At 49.6% G+C, this 21,734-nt stretch overlaps 1 protein-coding gene across 46 annotated transcripts in view; it reads left to right on the forward strand.

Annotated features, from left to right (window-relative positions):
* Positions 1 to 21,734, forward strand: part of CUX1 (cut like homeobox 1) — a 349,540-nt gene that overhangs the window by 67,168 nt on the left and 260,638 nt on the right. For 45 of the 46 annotated variants that reach the window (XM_081557760.1, XM_081557761.1, XM_081557764.1 and 42 more), the window contains exon 2: positions 8,859 to 8,969. The exons of the other annotated variant lie outside the window; for it this stretch is intronic. In XM_081557760.1, coding sequence (XP_081413886.1) covers positions 8,859 to 8,969 — 111 coding nt within the window. The remainder of the gene's footprint in view (positions 1 to 8,858; positions 8,970 to 21,734) is intronic. 46 annotated transcript variants of the gene reach the window in all.

Below are 21,734 nucleotides of genomic sequence, written 5' to 3' on the forward strand. Positions count from 1 at the left end.
CCAATTCCTGGTTCCCAGACGTTCCCTCTCCTTTGTCTAGGTGCTGGGAGCCCCACTGTGCTGTGAAACCCAGCCAAGAGTTTGCGTTCTCTTCACCTGGACTCTAAACTGTTAAGATGGGAGATGAGCTGACAGTTTCTGCAAGGGGTGAAACGATGTTTCTTTTTTCATTGGAGTATAATTGCTTTACAATGTTGTGTTAGTTTCTGCTGTAGAGCAAAGTGAATCAACTATGTGTCTGCATATATCCCCTCCCTCTGGAGCCTCCCCCCCACCCCACCCATCTAGGTCATCACAGAGCGCCCCCTGTTCCATCCAGCAGCTTCCCACTAGCTGTCTATTTCACAGGTGGTAGTGTCTCTGTGTCAGTGCTGCTCTCCCAGTTCATCCCACCCTGTCTCCCCCTGGGCTCCATGTCTGTTCTCTACCTCTGGGTCTCTATTCTTGCCCTGCACATCGGTACATTTGTGTCATTTTTCTAGAGTTTGTTATACAGAGAGGGAGTCAGTCAGAAAATGAAACAATGTTTCTGATGAAGCCCCCAGACGACTTGCAACTTCAGCTGTAGGCAATCTCTGGCATGTTGCCACACTTGGTTGGGGACCCTCCAGGGTGTGGTTGACCCAGAGAGCTCACTTCCCATCCGTCCGCCCACCCACCCCATCGCTGCCAGCTTGCACTGCCCACCTGCCGTGTGCTGGGCTCTGTGCTGGGTGCTCCCCCCGCCCAGTGCCTCCTGCTCGATGGGACCTCCCTCACAGGGAGCTGACACAGGCCCTGCTGATGGGCCAGGCCTCCACAGCGAGCCCCCCACGTCTGCTCTCCGGCTCCCTGTGTCCCCAAAGCACTGTTGGCACAGACTTTCCTGTCCCTGTTTTCCGGTTTCCTCTTCTCATAGTGGAGCATTGATGACAGTGATTTCCTTGACTGCCCGGAGAGCTCGCTTCAGCAGAGATGAGCCCCCTTAGTCAGGTGATCCTAATTGTTAGAAAAAAACAGTACCACCCTAGGGAGCCCCCCACAGTCCTTTGAAGCTGAGCGAGAGGAGGGGTTGGGTCCTCCAGGCGCCCCTGCCCTCCCTCCTTATCTGTTCTCACTTTCAAGAAGGTGCCTCTGTCAGCTTGTCCCCGTCCTCCTCAGCCCCCACAGCCTTTCTAGGGTCAGTACCTGAGCCAGGCTTTTTCTGGCAGCCTCTTTCTTTCCCACTGGAGGCCTTGCTGTCTGTAGTTCTTAAATTTGCCCCCCTTTGTTGGTCCCTCTGTCTGGAGTGCATCCTTGCCCACCCCAGAATTCTCTTGAAGGTGCTATTATTTTTATGAAGCTGTTCTGATTTTCTCTGAAGCAGAAGTAAGCTCTCTTCCTTTGAACCCTTTTGTACTTACTCTGAACTGTTAGAGCATTTAGTTTCTTTTTCTTTTTTTTTTAAAGCTCACCCTTTCATTTGGCAAATTCTGACTATAGTAGTCCTTCAGTGTCAGCTCAGGTCCCTTATATAAAATGGTTTAGTATTTGCATATAACCTAAGTACATCCTCCCTTATACTTTAACCTTCTCTAAATTACTTACGCTACCTAATATGATGTAAATACTATGTAAATAGTTGTAAATACAATGCAAATAGTGTGTAAATAGCTGCGGGCTTGTGGTGAATTCTAGTTTTGCTTTTTGGAACTTTTCTGGGATCCCCCCCCCGAATATTTTCGATTGCTTCTGAATTGAATCCCTGGGTGCAGAGCCCACAGTTCTGGAGGGCAGACCCCGACACCAGGCGAAGCAAGCTCAGTCCTTCCCAGAGCTCATAGCCTATAGAGCATGCAGTGTTAAGCTAGCACCCAGAGAACACACACAATTACAAACCAGGGTCGCTGCCAGGAGGCACCGGTCAGGGGGCTACGTGCACACCTTCCAGAGAGGTAAAGAGCATGAGGGGCAGGGAAGTGGCATCTGAGCTCTGACAGGTTCCTGGGAGTGAGACAGGAAGGGCCTCCAAGCTGAGGGAACAACCTGTGCTGAGGGCCCGAGGGGAACGAGGGGCCCCGCCCTGTCGGCTGCAGGAGGAAGGCCAGCGTGCGGGATGGGGCCCTGGTGGTCTCATTCAGGCCCCCTGGGAAGCCCCTGAAGGCTTACGCAGGGGATGACATGTCCCCTTTTCTTCAGGGTGTGTTTGTGGGTGTGTGTGTCCTGATCAACTTACAGCTGTGTGCTGATTAACACCCGTGAGGGGACCAGGCACCTTGGTCTCCCATTCAAAGACCCTCCTCGCAGCTCCCTGTTCACACGCTGGTGCCTCCTGCTGTCCTGCCTCTGGTGGCTCTGCTCCTCTCCCCATCCCCTTTTCCTGCACCGCCTGCCTTCCGTTGAGACCCTCCTGGGCCGCGTGCGAGTCTATCTAATTCTGCAGAGAGTACAGAGTCACTGTTCTTTCCCAGTGGGGCTTCCTGGGCAGGGATGTTCACTGCCCATCCTCGGCCTCCCAGCACGTGCGTGACACAGTCTTGCAGCCAGAATTCAGATCTTTGTGTCGCCCAGCGGTGAATCCAAGAGGGTGAGTGGGAAAGCAATGGGTAAGGGTTAGGTGTCAGAAGAAACACTTGGGAAATACGGGGTCAGACTTGGTTCTCTAGCTAAGCTTATGAAATAAGTGGAAAACATGAACGTTTCCCTAGGGAGTTCTGCAAATTTCTCCTTGAAACAGGGACTGTCCTCCGTCCACATACCTGTGAACAGAACAAAAAGCATTTCCTGCGGGACCACGTGGAGGGTTCTGCTGGGCATGAGGCATTCATAGGTCCTTATCAGTCCTTCAAAGCTCCTGTCTCATTATAGGGGGGAAAAATGAGATTTTAAAAGATAAATGTTTACTTTTTAGGAGTAGTCATTACATTTACATGTTCAAAATCTGCCAAGTACAAAAGGGTATTCGGTGAAAGGACCTCCCCAACCCCCTGAGGCCCCCACCAGTTCACTTTCATCTCTAGGATAAGGAATAGCATGGGGATCTTGTATATAAGCATATTGTGTGTGTGTGTGTGTGTGTGTTCCCACTCACAGTGGATCATGTCCTGGTCACTGTCTGTGACTTCTAATTGAACACGGTGTGTCCACTCTGGCACCAGCCCCCTCTCAGCAGCCCTCTCACCACTTGAGTGCCCAAGCCAACCTCTCCAGGGGGACCTGACCTGGGTCCTGCTTCTTCTGAGTCCCCGTTCACGGTCTCTGTCAGCACTAGTCACAACCATGGGTTGTGCTGGAGACTCAGTGAGCCCGGAGGAGGAGGAGGTGGAGGGTAATGGGAACTCAGGCTGTCCCATCCACAAGCCTCAGCTGAAATGGGCATCTTTCATGAAAACCTGGAGCCCTTTCTTGCTGGCAGTGTGTCTTGCCTTATCTAATGTCTCTGCCTGTTTTTGTTCTACCAGTCTGGTCCCATCTGTCTTGTTGCTCTTCCATGCCAGCCTTGTCTCCTCCCCTGGACCGTGGGCACCTGGTGGTCAGGGTCAACTTCTGATTCGCCTGTGCGTCGCTGGAGCCCCCGGCCTAGCTGGTGATGGTGGTGGCACAGTGCATAATGGCCTGAGGTCAAGCATGTGGTTCTGAGAGAACCAAGAGCTCCCCTCAAGGGAGTACTCACCATGCCTCGAGGTGGAGGTGCGTTCCCTTAGGGATCTCCAGGGAGGGCGCATCATTTGACAAAACCACACAGGTTACAGCAGGTGTGGAGCCTAGAAGCAAAGCCAGGGTTCTCTGAAGAGTCTTCAGGTGTCCCTTGTAGGAGGCCAGGGAGTGGGTGACGGAAGGAGGCAGGTTAGTGGGCTGGGGGCCTTCACCCCTTTCTAGCCAGAGTGGCTTCCACTTGTCCTGTGATTCCACTGCAAGAAACGAAACAGAAAATGCTCGGAGGACTACTTGGTGCAGAAACCGTGGCTGGCTCTCCCCTTTTGCACAAGTGCTCTCATTTTCTCTAGTAAAGCCACTTTAAATTCTTGTATAGGATTTGCTGTTGATTAGTTGACAGATAAGCCCTAAAGAAGCATCAGATGAACCAACTCTGGCTCAAAGTTAGCAACAGTGAAAAGACAATACTTTACTCTGATGCACTTGGCTGGTGTATTTTACCCACCAACCCCGGGGGGTGGGGCTGGGGGAAAAGGGGGCCTGTGTCCCTCTACTTAGAGCACTGGCAGGCGTGGCCTGGGGGCTTCAGGGAGAGAGAATCTCACAAAGGTGGCGGCAGCATTGCAGGTACCCCCCAGTTTATAACAGACAAACAACTGACACATTCGCTTTGAAGGAGAGCAGTTCCAAACTGAAATCATTGACATTAAGACACGTGTTTTCTTGGGGAGAAACTTCCATGCAGAACTTCCCTGACCAGGGATTGAAGCTGCACCCCCTGCAGTGTAAGGGCAGAGTTAACCACTGGACCACCAGGGAAGGTCCCTCAGTTTCTTTTAAATTACATGGTCACTTCTTATTTGTGTGTGTGTTTAATAAGTCTTTAATGCTTGGCTAAGAGGCTGGAGTTCAGGCAGAGAGAAACGTCCAGTGTTGGGGGCTCTGCTCTTTGAGGATCTGTTAGAAATGGAAAAAAAACATCCCGGTAGTCAGAGTCTGTAAGGAAAACAGGATTGCGGCCTCCACAGCTCTTCGGCCAGGTCCCCAGTTTCCTGAGTGAGGTGTCCAAAGCCAGGGGTCTTTCCCTGGACCTTGATGCCTCCTGACATTGGTCATCCCACGACAACTTTGAAAGAAAACTCCAGAGTTTCTGCATCCAGGTGCCAGTTCTTGCAAGATGCTTTATCGGTACTGTCAAGCTCTTTTGGCTGAGTTGGAAATATCACTGATCAGAGCCCATGGGTTTGCTGCCAACTTCCATCACCTGGGACTTGGGTCTGCAGTTGTTTCCGCAGAACAGTTCTGAGTAGTTCAGAGAGGATGCCCTCCCCTGCCCTCCCGTGGGAAAGTTGGGGCTTGACTGAGTGTGGTGTTTTAGGCGACCAGCCATCTCCTCCTCGTTCACAAGCCCCGAGACTGCCCATGTGCAGCACGTTGTGTAAGAAACAGCTGTTGTTTTGACAAAGGACGTGCTTGCCTCACTTTTTGAATCACCAGTCTGAGTCAGGGGGTCATGTATTCCAGGACTCTGCTCCTGGGCAGGTGGACACAGAGACCATGTGCACTCATGTATGGGACGCAGCATGTAAAATATGTTCCTGTAATTACATGTATGCATTTTTTCACATTAGCAGTTTTGAAATATATATATATAATAAATAAATAAATATATAATTAATATGTATTGCAGTTTTTCCAATCAAGTAATTTATGCATGTGGCAAAATATCTAAAAGATACACGAAGAGCAGGTCGCCTCCTTCCCTTGGCCTCTCAGAGCCAAGCACAGTTTCAGGTTTATCTTTCTAGAGACAATTGAAGTGTATGCAACCGTGTGTGTAGATACTCTTTTAAACAATGTGGCACTGTTTTGCACTTTGGTTTTTTTTTTTTTGCTTCAATTTATTTTTTGGGGGGGTGGGCTGCATCAGGTCTTAGTTGTGTCATGTGGAATCTTTTGTTGTGATGCACAGACCCTCTAGTTGTGGCACACAGACCCTCTAGCTGTGGCACACAGACCCTCTAGCTGTGGCACACAGACCCTCTAGCTGTGGCACACAGACTCTCTAGCTGTGGCACACAGACCCTCTAGCTGTGGCACGCAGACTCTCTAGCTATGGCACTCAGACCTAGTTGTGGCATGCAGGTTCTCTAACTGTGGCACGCAGGCTCTCTAGTGTGATGCACAGGCTCTCTAGTTGTGGCTCACACTCTCTAGCTGTGGCACTCAGACCCTCTAGCTGTGGCACTCAGACCTTCTAGTTGTGGCACACAGGCTCTCTAACTGTGGCTTGCAGACTCTAGTGTGGCCCACAGGCTCTCTAGTTGTGACACACAGACTCTCTAGCTGTGGTACACATGCTCTCTAGCTGTGGCATGCAGACCCTCTAGCTGTGGCACGCAGACTCTCTAGCTATGGCACTCAGACCCTCTAGTTGTGGTATGCAGGTTCTCTAACTGTGGCACGCAGGCTCTCTGGTTGTAGCACACAGACTCTCTAGCTGTGGTGCACCCACTCTAGTTGTGGCACACACTCCAGAGCATGCAGGCTCAGTAGTTGCTCTGCAGCATGTGGGATCTTAGTCCTCTGACCAGGGACTGAACCCTCGTCCCCTGCATTGCAAGGCGGATTCTTAACCACTAGACCACCAGGGAAGTTCCTGCTTCAGTATATCTCAAATATCATTCCACCTCATATAGTACATGTAGGAATTTTTTTTTTTTTTTTTTTGGTTCTTTGTGAATTTTTAATGCCTTTCAGATGTGGAGACTATGCTCCTTGTGACATGTGACCAGCGATTCAGGGGCTGAGGGTTCTGTATTTCAGGCCTCCACTGCCACCTCCCTGAAACATTAAATTCCCTTGGTAATGCAACATTGTATGTGTAGATAACAAAACAGTACTTGGCTAGTCTAAGCCGTCTCCTGCTTTTGCATTGTTCCCAGAGCCTTCTTACAAAGCCTTGATGTCCTCCGGGGAACTCAGTCAGGGATTGAGAGCCTTGAACCTGAGCTGCCAAGCCCCGTGGCAGTGAAGGCTCTAGCCCTCCTCTTTGTTGTGCCAGTCTGTTTCCGTGGTGGCAGGTGGCCACACCAGGTGCAATTTGGAGAGCCTGGTTGGTTTCTCACATGGGCCTGCTTGTGTCTGCACGTGTGGGGAAGGGGTGTGGGCCCCCCTTCCCTGAGCATCGCCACCTGCCAGCAGCAGGTCACCTCAGGTGGCCTGGCCTTGCCATCCCATGATAGGGGTGGGTTAGTCTGCCTTGCATTGAGTGGCCATTGCCAGGCTTAGCCTTCCTGAGGGGCACATGGGGGACCGAGGGGCCCAGAGGGACCCCCAGACCATATGTTCTACGTGCGCACTAGACGGGAAGGCAGGGTCAGGTCTGGGATCCCATAGTCACCCGTGAGCCCCCGGCATCCAGCACCTGGTGGCAGGAATCACCAGATGTCCTCCGCCTAGATGACAGCCCCCTCCCAGGAAGCAGGGTCTCCACTGAAGGCGCTTTGTTTTTCCCTTAAGTTTTCTGCATCTGTGTGTGATTGGAACCAAACATCAACTTTACTTTTTTTGTCATATTTCAATATTGGCCTTTCTTTTCCTCCCCCTTTCTTGAAATCTCCTTTTATAACTTCTGCTGCTGCTGCTTAAATATAGATGTCTTAGTCCTCCTCCTTACCAGATTGTTTATATTTTTGAGAAGCCTTCTGCTTATCTGCGACTGCTCTCTCCTCTGTCTCCATCCCCATGCTGCCACATTGGTTTTGGTTGCTCTTTTCTTCCCCTGCCTTCACTTGACTGGGATGTGTTTCAAATGTGGTCTATCAAAATGTGCAGTGTTTCCCTCTTTTCTGCAGTAGCTTTGACATCTGTTCTTGAAATCGAGCCCACGTTTTTCTTTTGGACTTGCTTGCCCAAGATCTGCCGCGATGCCAGAAGCAGAGAAGGAAGGCGGGAGAGAGAGTGGTGTGGTGGTACCTCCCCCATCTCCTCGTACCACACCCCCACTTTAAAAACTGCCTGCCATTTCCAAGTTGACAGCACCCTAGATGTTTGTTCCAGCACTCTGCCACCCCGTCTGGCAGCGGCCCACCCCGCAGTGGAACGAATGAAGTGCTCAGCAGCAGGGACCCACAGACGCCTTTGGTTACTTCCGTCAAAAAGGAAGCCGGGTGGGCGGTGGGCGGGGGAGGAAGGCTCTTGGCTTCCTGGGTGTCTGTGGATGGCTCTTCAGCTTGGTTTTTCCTCACCATCCTTAGCCCTGCTGGGCCTCGGGGCGACGGGCTGGACCATGGAGAAGCCACTTGGAGCCGCCACTTGATCCTAAGCAGGATATGTGTCTTTAGCAGCTGAAGCCACCCAGAGCGAAAACGCACCTCTCAGTGGCTTCGGGAACGTGTCCTCTCACTCCTGCTGTCTGCCCAGGACACCACCCTGGGCCCATCTGCTGCAGGCTTGTTTGACACACAGCCTCTTGGCAGCTCGTCCCAGAGCTCCTGAGGCCAGGACACAGGCTTTCTGATGCTCTGAGTGTCAGTTTGTGGTGTGTGACAGAAGTCTTCTCACAGGGGACCCACTCCTGGTGGTTCTCAGGAGTCCCAGGGGCCACTTAAAGAGTTGAGGGGTAACACTATTTCCAGGTGCTTCACTTCCCCAGTCGATACAATGCTGTAAGTCATTATTCTTGGGACTCGCCTCTTAAGGTCCCTCTTGAGAACGACTAACAGGTCCTGAAACATGCCTATAGTTAACGCACTAAGTATTTGTTAAACAAAAGCAAATCAGATGTGATTGCAGGAGACTCTAGGCCCAGACTGTTGAAGGAGAGTCAGAAAGATGCCCCAAGTGGAGCAGCAGGACTGGGACCTGGGGATGTGGCAGGAAGAGGTGCTTGTTAAGAGCAGAAGCGAGCGACTCTAGGGAGGGATGGCGTTTGGGCACTGGCCTGACTGGTTTTAGCAAAGCAACAGGCATCTGCATGTTGTGTTGTAGAAGCTGCCGTTTGTGAGGTGTGTGTGTGTACACAGCACGTCAAGTTGAGCGGGTTTGGGGCATGGACGGGGTGGTGGGGCTGAATGGGAGCCCGGGCCTATTTCCGCCCGTCCCCAGTCCCCCCTGGGCCACAAGGCAGTGATCCCTGGCACCACAGGCTCTCCCCCGGGGTCCTGGTCATGTGCGAATACGCTCTCCTCTGTTCAGAGTGTAATTACAATCCGGTCTTCCCTTTTTGTTTCTCTTGACAGAGGGAACTCGATGCCACCGCAACAGTATTGGCAAACCGGCAAGATGAAAGCGAGCAGTCAAGAAAGCGGCTCATCGAGCAGAGCCGTGAGTTCAAGAAGAACACTCCAGAGGTGAGCGGTGTCTCTGTGCTGGGCTCGGGCTCTCTGAAGGAGGGTAGGGTCTTCCCATCCTAGGGCTTGTTCAGAAGACCAGCTGTCTGCTGCTTCCTTTCAGCAGTCCTCAGCCCTAGCGGTGAGCCCCTGTGCGGGCTGGGGACTGGATTATACCCTAGCTGACTCCTGATGCAGAGGCTGAACCAGCTGGGTGGCCAGGTCAGACCCCCAGCTCCTCTGTGCGCACATCTGTAGGCAGGGCCCCGGAGGGGCGCCTGAAGGCTTCATGCATCTGAGGGTACAGTATGCCAATGATGCTTCTTGCAAAACATTAAGTCTGGTTGGGCCTTTCAGGACCCTCTGTGTTTCCTGAAATAGACTTTAAAGGACACTGGAAATATGCTCTTCTTGCGGTCCTCTTTTTTTTGGAAGTATGTGTTCAGAGGACAGTGTTCGAGTGACTCGGGCAGCCTTTTCCTGCCCTGTTTGCTTGTTCCCTCGTTCCCTGAGTCTTTATCAAAGGGTTCAGAAGACGAAAAAAAAAAATAAAGGAGAGTTTTACAGGCAGTCAAGCAGACATGGGGATTGCTTTCCGGGAGCTTCTGCCAAATGAGTCTGCAGTGGTTCTTGTGCCGTGGACTTGCACTCAGCCTCCTGCACCCTCCATGGCAGGTGCTCAGAGCTCCAGCCCTGGCTCCCACGCCTCCCCAGATTCTTCCAGGGAGGACAAAGGAACAGGCTGGAGGAAAAGGTGATTTCTGGGAGGGATAGTCTAACTTTTGTAATTGTCCCAAAAAATGATATGTAACTTGAATTTTTTTTTTTTTAAAGTGGACTCATTTTAAGTGTTTCAAAGGAGCTTGCTATTTAAGGGAGTATTACCGTGAATCACATGGGGAAACAAATAATTAACGCTCGATTTTCAGAATAAATATTTCAGGAGAAAAAAATCTTGGTAGTCCAGTGGAAAGAAACAAGGGAGGAATGGCAGGACCACCTAAGGATTTTACATTTTAGACCCACTGCTTGTTCTGTCTACCCTCCCCCTGCCCTGAGATGTGTGTCTTCAGTGTTGTGTTGGACCAGACACATGGGTCAGTAATTCAGCCCTGGAAGGTTGCCGCCCTCTGTGCTGCTGGGGAATGCCGGATTGGAAGGGGAAGAAGGGACTGGTGGTCTCCAGGTCCCACCTCATTGTGACAGTAAAGGCAAGAGGGGAGAAGGCCATTGAGCAACCGGCCACCTTCCTCCTCTCAGACTGCTCAGAGCAGACCTTCCTAGAGGGCCTCACTGTGGGGTTGCTTGTACTCTGGTCTTTGCCTTTGTTTCCCTAGACCCACCCCGGTCTGGTGTGTCTCTCTAGCCATGCTCAGCATTGATCAAGCAACTAGCTGTCACCACTGTCCTGTGTTCTCACTGCCCTTCCCTTGGTGACCATATATCCAGGGTGGCCATCAGAAACCTAAAAGAGAAGGCCAAGGTCATGCTTCCGAGGCCTCAGTCACCAGTAGGTAAATATAATCCATCCTACGATGAAGTGCCTCAAAGAGAACTGGATTCCTGGGTGTTCCTCTCAAGTCCCAGGGTCCCGCCAGCTGAAGGTGGTGCCCGCTGAGGAAGGGCGTGTCCCCTCCGGCCACCTCAGGCCCAGCACTCGCTTAATACATGTTGATTGGACTGAATGGGCCCTATCCCTCCACTGACGTATAAACAGGCCTCATCCTGCAGGGACTGGCCACTGGCTCCCTCGGCTTGGGTTAAATCCCACGCCAGTAACTGGCCTCAAACTTTGTGTTTTATCTCCTAATCCCAATAAATAGGAGAAGCTTGGGGTGGAGCAGCCTGGTGGGGAAAAGCCGTATGGGGCATTGCCTTCCACGGCATGTTTTGTTTGTTTGTACATTCTTGAATTTTTTTTTTTTAATTTATTTTTATTGGGCTGTAGGATATAAGTTGGGAAACATCTCTGCAAGTTATGTCAGGCCATGGTTTTAGACAGTGTCTTCCACAGAGAGGGGGATGCAGAACACCTCCTGGAAGGGGGGTGCACTGCCGTCCTGCAGGTCCCGAGCTCTGCCAGGTGGTCGGGGCTGGTGCTCACTCGGGCTCCTCCCGCCATGATAAGGAGGCCTTGCTGTAGCACAGATTTCCAAGACACGTGGAAGACAGCCCTGCAGAATCTTCTGTAGATTTGGAAACCTCTTAAGGCCGCAGTGGAGGGTGGGCATGGGTAACTTCGGCTAGGAGTACACAGAGGAGGTTTCTTGAGGGTTCTATGGTGTGAGGGATGTGGAGGCACATGGAGGGCTCTGATGAGCGTGGGACCGAGGACCCAGATCAGACAGTGGGTCGTCACTTTGTCTGGGGCTTCAGTGCGGAGGAGCCTGACTTGTCTCTGACATCAGTTATTTCTTCTGATTATTCAACAACGGAGGGCAGATTAACACTTACTGTCGAGGGAACACTTCTAGAAATTGGATGTGTGAAGATGAAGATTACTTAGAACTTTGTTCTCAGGGGTTAAAAGAAAAAGTTGGCTTGTTGGTAGGGAGGGCATCTGTGGGTGTGGACACAGACCAGCATCCTCACGCCTCACACAGTCGGCCAAGGGAGGACCAGGCCGGCGGGGCAGAGCCAGGGCCAGTGATCTTGCCGGAGTTTCACCGAGTGGACTGATTCTTGGTGAAAACCCTGATGTTCCTCTTTGTTCCAGGAAGGCAGAAACTGTCCTCCCAGGGTCCTTTGAGTGTCTGGTGGGTCTAACAGGCAGACAGACGCAAGCTCCAGTGGGGAGTCAAGTGAATGAGGTTATCCCTTGGCAGGGAGTTTGTGTTTTCTTGGACTGGTGCTGCCCACGGGCAACTGGGAAAGCCCAGGGCCCAGGGTGGGGGTGGGGTGGAGGTGGGGGCCCATGGGACAAGCCAGGAGCACGAAGGCACTGCGGAGACCAGAGCCTTGAAGATTTTTTTTTTGAGAATGAAGTTCTTTGTTTCAGTTTTATGTCATTAGATGAATACATTGCTAGTCAATTGATATTATTGTTTCTATCTTTTTAAACTCAAAATTGTAGTTAATCTGAAGGCTATGCCATTACTCTGCATATCAAGTTTGCCTTTCTTTGACTCAAAAAAAGAGTCCCCTTCGAGAAAAAAACATTGTTTTAAGTTTGAATTTTATGACTAAACATCCATTCCTTGTTGAGTTAATGATTGATAACAGAACGTCCAAGACGGAGGGTATTTCTAGGTTGTAAATCTCTCATTTTCTATATTTATCAGTGCAGGTGACTTACTGGCTGGTGTCATTGGGCAAATGACTTAACCTCCCAAAATCTCAGTTGCATCATCTATAAAAGGTGTAATGGCAGGGCCCAGCTCACAAGGTCTGTGTGTGTATGTGTGTATGGTATGTAGTGTGTAGTACATAGTATGTTTGTGGCATATATTGTGTGTGTGTGTGGCATGTAGTGTGTGTATGTAACACTCCACACAGGCCCAGCACCAACAGTTCGGTTCATGTTTGTTGTAAGCATTAATTTGGAACACATATTACCAAATACATGAGATGCAGTTGATTTCTGCTCCTCAAAGTTGGCTCCAAGAACTTAAAAAAGAACCCACAACAAATAAAGGTAGTTTTCACCCAAAATGTTCCAAAAGTTGGTTTGTAATAACAGTTAATCACTTTATAAATATTTTCTAGCACCTTCCACGTGCCAGATGGTTTGGCTCTGGGGATAAGATCCTCTCCCCGTTCTTAGAAACTTCCTTATATTCTCACCAAGGAGGTACACATACTGATAAGGCACCTTAAGTGTAGGATGGTGTCTAGAATCTTCTAAATGCAGACATTCCCCCAGAAACACTCTGAGATCAGTGGGGGTTAGTTCCAAGCTGCCTGTGTCACAGTGATTCTTACTGTAGGTGAACAAGGCTGCTTTCTGAGGCTTGGTTCTCAACCTTTGAAGCAATGGTGAATATTAAGGGCCATCCCCCCGCACCCACCCACCCACCCCGAGAAATGCACATGGTTGCAGTTTCTCCTGGACCCCCTGAAACTCACTGGGGAGCCCCTGGCTTAGAGCTTGGCTGCAAGGCAGGCGTTGGTTGTCTCAGTGATCTCAGCCACTGTGCTGGGAGCTCTGTATGTGTCCCCTCTTCATGTTCCTCCTAGTTGTGCCCAAGTTGGGGGTAGGAGGATGAAAGACGGAGGTAGGAGCCGCATGAGAGATGAATGCTGAGGCTTCAGCTGCTGGGCAGAGGCCACTGTGCTCTAGCCTCTGGGCTGGGTGCTGGAGAACAAGAATAAGAGGTGGGTGGAGCAACCTGGCCACCCCCACTGATGAGGGTCCCCGTAGGCTGGCAGCAGGGCCAGGTGCCTCTGTGCTGGTGACACGTTCTTCCTGCCTGAGACTGGTGAAGAGCATGGCTGGGCTGGAGATAGCTTTCTCCGAGTTCTTGAAGCTTTGTGCTGTTAGAACTGTGGATTCAGTGCAGGCCAAACTCCATGCCCTTTGCTCTTCTGTTGCTTCCATCAGAGCCGAGGTGCAGGCCAGGATTACCTTTGATGCCTCTGAGTTGATAAACCTAGTGGCAGGTTAGATGACCAGGGATGTGGAAGGCCCTGACCAGAACCCACCTGGAACACCAGACCGGCTCCTTATTCCTGGAAACTGAGTTACTTCCTGTGGTGGATGGGGACCAAGATGGGGCAACATCGCTAGGGTTTCACGATTCTACCTAGGAACTGCTTTTTTCTCATTTTCCCATTTGGTTAAATTTTAAGTTTGCTCCTGGGACCAACATTTGTCTGGACAAGGATCTTATAGCTGCTCCTCGGCCAAGCTGGGACTTGAACCCAGGCCACCAGCTCCCCAAGTCAGTGCTTTTAACTGCCGCACCAGGCTGCCTCGGCGACGGGCAGAGCATCCAGAGCGGTGCTGGCCCACAGGGCCCGGTCACAGGACGTTTTCAGGGGGTGCCATCCCAGCTCACTGGCTGCAGCTGTTTGAATGTGGTGCTCGACTATCAGAAGAAGGGTCTCCAGTGGAAGACTTGGTTCCAGGCAGAGGACAGAGATGGTTTTGTTTTATTGCCTTCTTCTCAACAATAGAGAAGCTATCTTCTATGCGACGGAAGAAATGCCAGACTCGAGATGCCACAATTTTATCATAAAACCATCTTTGGGCCTCATTTTGTCCTGGCAGAGTGTCCAGCTCCTACCGCAGACCTGTCAGACTTTGATATTAATCTGTGTTTTCTATATAAGGAGTCACATCTGTTCTGTGAGGTTTAAAACTGACCTGCAATTCAGGAGCTCTCCTCGGGCATTTTCCCGCCCTGATGTATTTTGCCAGAACATTTCTTGCTGTCTTGAGCGTTAATCCTCATGACACCTGGTCCACCAGGTTGACGTCGCTCCTGCCCAAACGCACCTGGCCCCTTTCTCTCGTCATCATCTCTCTCTCACTCCTATTATCAGGGACAGAGCTCGTCCCCCACCCTGACCAGGGCATACCTTCCCGGGATCATCACCAACACTGACCACCCTGGATCCCTTGCCGTCCCCACCAGGGAAGGTGACCCTGGGCCCAATGCCAGCCACAGTGCCACAGCCCCACAACCCCGCCTCCCAGGTCAGCAGGCCCAGCTTCACGAAGGGAACGTTCTCTTTCCTGCTGACATAACCGCCTGTTCACAAGTGTTCATTTCCTGAGTGCCAGAATCTTAAGTTGCCCTCTCTGTCTCCAGCCAGAGTGTTTTCCTGATTTTTTTTTTTTTTTTTACATTCTTGGGAAACCATTATAGAAATATCAGGAGCCATCTTGAGATATGACTCCAGAAGAAATCTTGCCTGATGGCTGAAATGAACTAGGTTTGTGGATTTCTCCCCAGCTCTGGCAAGTGGGGGATGGGTGAAGGCATCTGCTTTCGAAAAGTCCTTGGTCACCTTTCCATCGATCGGACTCCTTCTCATTGAGATGTGAAGTCGTGAGCCACCTGCGGAGCTGAGGGGGACAAGGGATGGGAAGTTGCTGCAAACTTTGTGACTCCTTTTGAGCTTCCTGTGAGAGGAGTCAGCAGGCTGGGGGAGGGAGGGGGCAGTAATATATAGTCGTGGCCCGGGCCCAAATGCATTTAGTCACTGCCTCTACAGCCTTTATATAGACACTGCAGGGAGTGACTCAGCCTGGAAAAAGAGAGTCACTTAAAAATAAAGTTGCGACTCAGATGGACACGTCCTGCACAGGCTGCCCGAGACAGCGTGGCTCAGGCTCGGTGAGAAACCGGGGGGGCACCTTCGCCCGACGTGGCCTTGCAGGGGTCCCAAGGTGAGGATGGTCATTACAGCTGCATCGTGGAATTGGCGCAAGGATTAAATGAGTTCGCGTAAGACTCCTGATTTTTAAACTCTCAGGGTTCTGACATTCTTTGCTACAAGTGGACACGCTTGCTTGTTGAGCAGTGACTGAATTCTTAGCTTTCCTCTTGTTTTTGGCAAATGGATTGACTGTGGAGGCCTGTGTTGGCTTTCGTTGTTTGCATCCATCCTCATGAGAATGAAAAGCCAGCACACATGGGAGGCTGGAAACATTTTCCTTGTGTCTTAGTTTTCCTTGTATCTCATTGGACACGAGAATGGGTTCATTGAAGACCCATTGCACTGATCTGACAGATTGTGACTTTTAAAGAGGAAGACCACCCAGACACGCCCCTAGAGACATGGGCCTTTCAAGAAAGGTAGTGATGGGAAGGAGGCCTATAAGCTTGAAGACCAGGGAGGTGCAGATGGACACCCCTGATGTCCCACAGACTGCTCACAGTGGGGGTCTAAGAATCTAGATGCACCCCTCTGCGGAGCCTGCAGCTCTGACAATTAGTTGCTCCCACTTCCGAAGGGGATGCGCCTGCAGGTCAGAGCTGTTCCTCCATCCCTTGTGCACCTTGAATACTGTGGATGCAGAATGATTATAGCATTCATTTAGGAATCTTTTCTTTACAAAACAAATAAAATATTAAAAAACATCAGCTACAGGGTACTACAAGACTTGTTTCTCAAACAGGCAGATAAAATTTCATTTAACACTTCAATTTTAGTGTGTGTGTGTGTGTTTGTGTGTGTGTGCGCGCGCGCGTGCAGGATTTTTTTTTTTTTAATTTCAAGAAATGCCCTTCTTTGGCAGTTTCTCAAAATGTTAAACATAGAATTACCCTATGACCCAGCATTTCCACTCCTAGGTATACATCCAAAAGAACTGAAAACACGTCCACACAAAAACTTTGTGTCCACTCAAAAAAATGTTGATAGCAGCGTTATTCAAAATAGTCAAAAAGTAGAAGCAACTCACATGTCCATGAAGAACTGAATTGATAAACGAAGTGTGATACACCCCTACAATGGACTATCATCCAGCAGAGGAATAAGATGTTATCACATGCATGAACTTGGAAACATTTTGCTCAGTAAAAGAAGGCAGGCACAAAATGATGGCCTGTATGTGGAATGTCCATAACAGGCAAATCCATAGAGTCAGAAAGTAGATGAGGGTGGCCAGGAGGATGGGGAGTGATTGCTGGAGCTTATGGGGTTTTTTGGCGGGATGATGAAAGGGTTCAGGAATTAGGTAGTAGTGACGGTTGCACAAGTTTGTGAGTGTGCCAGACACCACTGAACTGTACACTTTAAAAGGGTAAGCCTTGTGGTATGTGAATTATATCTCAATTACGATTTTCTTAATGACTTTCTTTGTGGGGTGTGGGAAATCCCTGCACAGGTGGTCTGTTCGCTTGTTTGCTCTCATCCTCTGAAGCAATTCCCCCACATCAAAGGATCCTGTGGATTTCGTTTTGGCAGTAGCCATCCTGGTTTGGAAAAGGCCACTCCAATATTTGACCCAATTATAAAGCCCAAATAATCAACTTGGATGCTTAATCATTCTAGAATCACCCACCGTTAAGTTATAAGAAGACTTTAACTAGAAAAAGTTTAAACATTAAAAGTGAACTTTTAACTGTTACCAATTAAATTCTTGAAGCTCATTTATCAGCCCAAGAGGTTATTTTCTAGTTCCTTTTGGGCCACGTTATTCCTCCTCGTTCCAGAGAGACCCTGCAGCATCCTCCCAAGACACGGAGGAGGCCTACTCTAGAGCAGAGGGCTCAGCTCAGGCGCGGACAGCTGAATGAGTTTAGTCCTTGCTCCAATGTTCAGTAGCATTGAGACAGAAACTTATCCTCAGTTCCTCCATATGCAGTAGTATATCCTGCCTACTTTAAGAGGTCATATTGAGGAACATGTGAGATTCCTGGAAAGTAAATGGCCAGTCCTACGCCGGACTGGAGTGGCTAGTCAGTAAACAGTGACTGGGGTATTCAGGCCGAGTGACCTTGACCAAGATCACCAAATGTTCAGGGACCCAGATCCCATACTTATAAAGGGAACTGACAGTATTCCAGCTGCTAGGCAGGTGGAAATGAATTCAGTTGTAAGGGACATATAATACATATAATAAGTGCTCAGTACACACTTTGCTTCCTGTTTCCTCCCTTCTTTCCTTCCTTTCTCCTACAAGTAGTTCTGAGCCCTTTCCTGGAGCCAGGGGCCATCCGAGGTTCTGAGATATGGCAGACACCAAGAGAAGGTTCCAGCTTGTATGGGGGGCAGGCAGGCAGTGACCATGTAAACAAATAACACACAGGATGATTTCAGGACACCATGGCAGTGAGTGTGGATGGATGAAGGATCTTCAGGGAATAGGGCAGTTTCATGAATTCAAAAAATGAAAAATGACCCCTTACACCTCTCCCTGTTACCCTTGCTGACTTTGGGCAGGCTGTTTAGCTGTTGGGGGAGGAGTCCCTGTAATTTATTTCTTTGAGCCTGATGGCCTCTGTTTGCTTGTATCACTCAGTGACTTTGAGACACCAGATTCGGTCCCTCTGATTCTAAGACTAGGGGGAGCTTTTCCATCCGGACGTCAAAAAGTTGGGTTGGTAAACATTTGAGTTGGAGGGAAGCCTTGTTCTGTTTGACTGCCTTTGGCCCAGAATAATGAATTCTTAGGTAATCAATGAAGAGTTAATCGCTCAGCCTGTGGTGGTGACACAGGGTGCGAGCAGAACTGCTTGTGGACCCCTGACCTGGGGGCCCCATGGTGGCGTCTGCAGAGCCCCCCTGCCGTGCTTGCCTCCTCGGATTAGCCTGACCCGACTCCCTCACTGCAACGTCGCAGGGCTGGTGTTCCCTTTCCTTCCTGAGACTGTGCGCCGCTTCCTTCATCCGTCTAGCAGTTTTCAAAGGGCTATTTTAAGCCCAAACAGACAGATTCTCTGAGAGTTTAATAACTGTCAGAAGAAAAAGGCTGTAATTAGATGCATGTGGCGTGGAAGTTTAGTTGAGACCATGCTGAATTGTATAACCTCTGAGCCTCCATTTTCTCATCCAAAAAATGGGAGTGATGACAAGTCTCGCAGAATTATTACGAGTCAGACAAAACGCTGTAAACGGTCCAGAAGAACCTTGGCAAATAGTGAGAGCTCAATAAATGGCCTGTTGAGTGTAGGTTATAAAAATCTAATCTTTTGAAAGAAGAAATTGTGTTCACAAGTGAATTTTAAAGCTATAAACAAACTGTACTTTTTTTTTGGCTGCACCACGTGGCATGCGGAATCCCGGTTCCTCGACCAGGGGTCAAACCCAAGCCCCCTGCAGTGGAAGCACAGAGTCTTAACCACTGAACAGCCAGGGAATTTCCCCCCTTCCCCAACCCCCCAAGACTCTTAAAGGATTAAGTAGACCTATAGGCCTATAAGCTATAGACCTGGTTTCTAGGGCAGACTTGAATAGATTCACTAAAATTAAAATACGTGCCTTTCCTATGTGTCTAGATGGTCATTTTATCTCCCTTTGCATGGATTTTCCTGTTCATGGAGTGGAAATATTTGCCCTGGACTCTGTCTCTGGAAGCTCTGCTTTGGGAGCAGTCCATAGCTTGTCTTTCTGGTCAGCAAACTCAACCAAAGTACGTGTTGGGTGGAGAATGTCATTCTCCACCTAGGTGTAGATAGCCTGGGTGTAGAAAGGAGCTCACAGCTTCTTCTCAATGAACATCCTTGTCATGTGCAGTTTGTTAGGAATGATGTCTAAATGGGAAAGCCTGAAAATTTGGTTGAAATTGTGATGAGCTGTTATTTATTGATGTTTATTGAATACTTGCTAACAGTGAAGCATTATGCTAAGTGCATCACAGTCACTCAAGAAGGCGGGCGTCTTTAGTGCCACTTTACAGAGTATCAGCCACCTGCCTCCCAGGCAGACAGATTCCCAGGAACCACGTCATAACCACTGTGCCAAACCATCTCCTTTTAGCTTCCAAAAGTCGATTTTTAGTTAGTCAATTGTAAGCTGTTTCTCTTCTATTAGTTAAAACAACAACTAACATATATCTAGAGAGAAAGAGTATTGCTCTGAAGTGACATACTCACGTAAAGGTCATTGTGTGTGCTGGGAGTGAGTTTTGTGTGGTTAATACCCAGGGAAGAGCAGTTAGGCTGAAATCTGGCATTTACTTGAAAATGCTGGTCACCTTATGGGAACTACTAAAATCCGGAGCACAGGAAAATTTCTCCTTCTGTTTTGGGAGTCTTATCAGTCAAGAAAGAGACAATCAGATGACAAATCCCCCTGACCCTGAGATCTGTTGTCTTAGGTTTTTCTTGCTTTGTCCAAGGGGGCTATGGCCATTGAGCAACAAGGATTGAACCTGGGTTTCCTGCATCGCAGGCAGATTCTTTACCGTCTGAGCCACCAGGGAAACCCAACGCATAGGAATGGTCAGGGTTAATCATTGAGCACTGATTCGTTTTTTTGGCCATACCACTCGGCATTCCAGGTCCCAGTTCCTCAACCAGGGATCAAACCTGAGCCCCCTGCACTGGAAGCGCAGAGTCTTAACTACCAGGGAAGTCCTGAATGCTGATTATTGAGTGCTGTCAGCTCTTGGTTTTAACCTGAAAATGTGAATTGCAGAAAAAGTAACTTACAAGGAGCTTACTGTGCAGAGTGCAATCATTTTGTGTGTGGTCCAGTGTTTTAACAGGAAGATAATATGGTATCATTAATACAGTTAAAGAATGCTATATTTGGAATCAGGACACTTAGATCCTTACTCTGGTTCCACCACTGACTGGGTTTGAGGGCTGAACAGGCTGGTTCCTGGTTGGGTCCCCTCTGTTGCTCGATGGCCATGTAGCAGGGCCAAGACCCAAGGGCCCTGGAGCTGGGCCGGCTCTTTCCTGCTCCGGCTCACTCTTGTTCATCCTCCATGGACCCAAGACTTCTGGGCGGTCCTTTCTTCTCAGTGGATCACCTGCTTTACCTCTTGAGGGTTTTCTTTTCAGAATTAATTCTTCACAGCAACAGATCAACAAGGTGATCTCATTTTATGTGGGATGGCGTGTACTGGGGCCACTCTGTTTTGAGGGCTCTGGTTACTTTAGGGACATAGCAGGGAGAGCTCATAATAATGCCCAATACTTACTGAGCACTTACTGTGTACTGAGCACTTTTCTAAAGACTTTTTAACAGTGAAAGTGAAAGTCGCTCAGTTGTGTCCAACTCTTTGTGACCCCATGGACTATCGAGTCTATGGAATTTTCCAGGCCAGAACACTGGAGTGGATAGCCTTTCCCTTCTTCAGGGGATCTTCCCAACCCAGGGATCGAACCCAGGTCTCCTGCATTGCAGGCGGATTCTTTACCAGCTGAGCCACCAGGGAAGCCCAAGAATACTGGAGTGGGTAGCCTATACCTTCTCCAGCAGATCTTCCCGACCCAGGAATCGGACCAGAGTCTCCTGCATTGCAGGCAGATTCTTTACCAATTGAGCTATCAGGGAAGCCCAATAGTCACAGGATCCCTGTGAAAGTAGGTACAGTATTTCTCTCCACTTCAAAGAGAGGGCAGCTGAGCCCTAGAGGTGGAGGAGGTCCCCTAGGGTGTCACAGCTCAAAAGTGGGGAAGCTGGCTAGAGGTTGGGAATGCAGCAGGCCTGCTTGTGGCAGGTTTGAGCAGCCCCTTGGGGTGGGATGGGCCCCCCAGCTGCCTCCCCTACCCCTCAGGGTCCTCTGCCTCCCTGACAGCCAGACTCCCCAGCACAGTTCGGGGAGGGAGCAGCAACTGGACTGCTTCAGCTGTAGGCAATTCGCATCCTGGACCACTTCAGCTGCAGGGCCCGCCCGTGGTGTTTCCTACTTCGCATTTGAAAAGTCACTATTTTAGTTCTGAAGTCCAGTTGGGGCCCCAGTTTAAGCCCACATTTATTCATTCATTCACTGACTCTCCTTCTGCCGCCAAGAGCATCTGCCATGAAGTACCCTGAGACTGGACAGTTAGTAGCAGCTGGGCTCTTCCTGGGGAACCCAGCCTTGGGGAGGGGGGATGACCTCAGCTCCTCATACCTCCCACTCCACCTTCAACACTGTGCCACAAGAAGGGTGCATTTGTAAGGTACTGGGTCCATTTTAACCCTGCAAACGTTTTGAATCAAACAGAACTTGGCACACACATCTTCTTCCAAGAAGTTCTTCTGTGAGGAAATAGCCTTTGGGCAGAAAAATTCAGGAAGTACGATTGCCTTGGCCTCCTCTGGGCCCCACTCAGAGGCCTCCCACAGGATCGTACCTGCATGACATAGTCCTTATATAATCAAAGCTGTGTAACCAGGCTTATTTTTCTTTAATAGGAAGTATTTCTGGCATACCCCAAAGCATAAAAACAGAACACA

The sequence above is a fragment of the Giraffa tippelskirchi genome, chromosome 13, assembly GCF_054371585.1.
Source record: "Giraffa tippelskirchi isolate mGirTip1 chromosome 13, T2T-mGirTip1v1.2.pri, whole genome shotgun sequence".
NCBI lineage: Eukaryota > Metazoa > Chordata > Mammalia > Artiodactyla > Giraffidae > Giraffa > Giraffa tippelskirchi.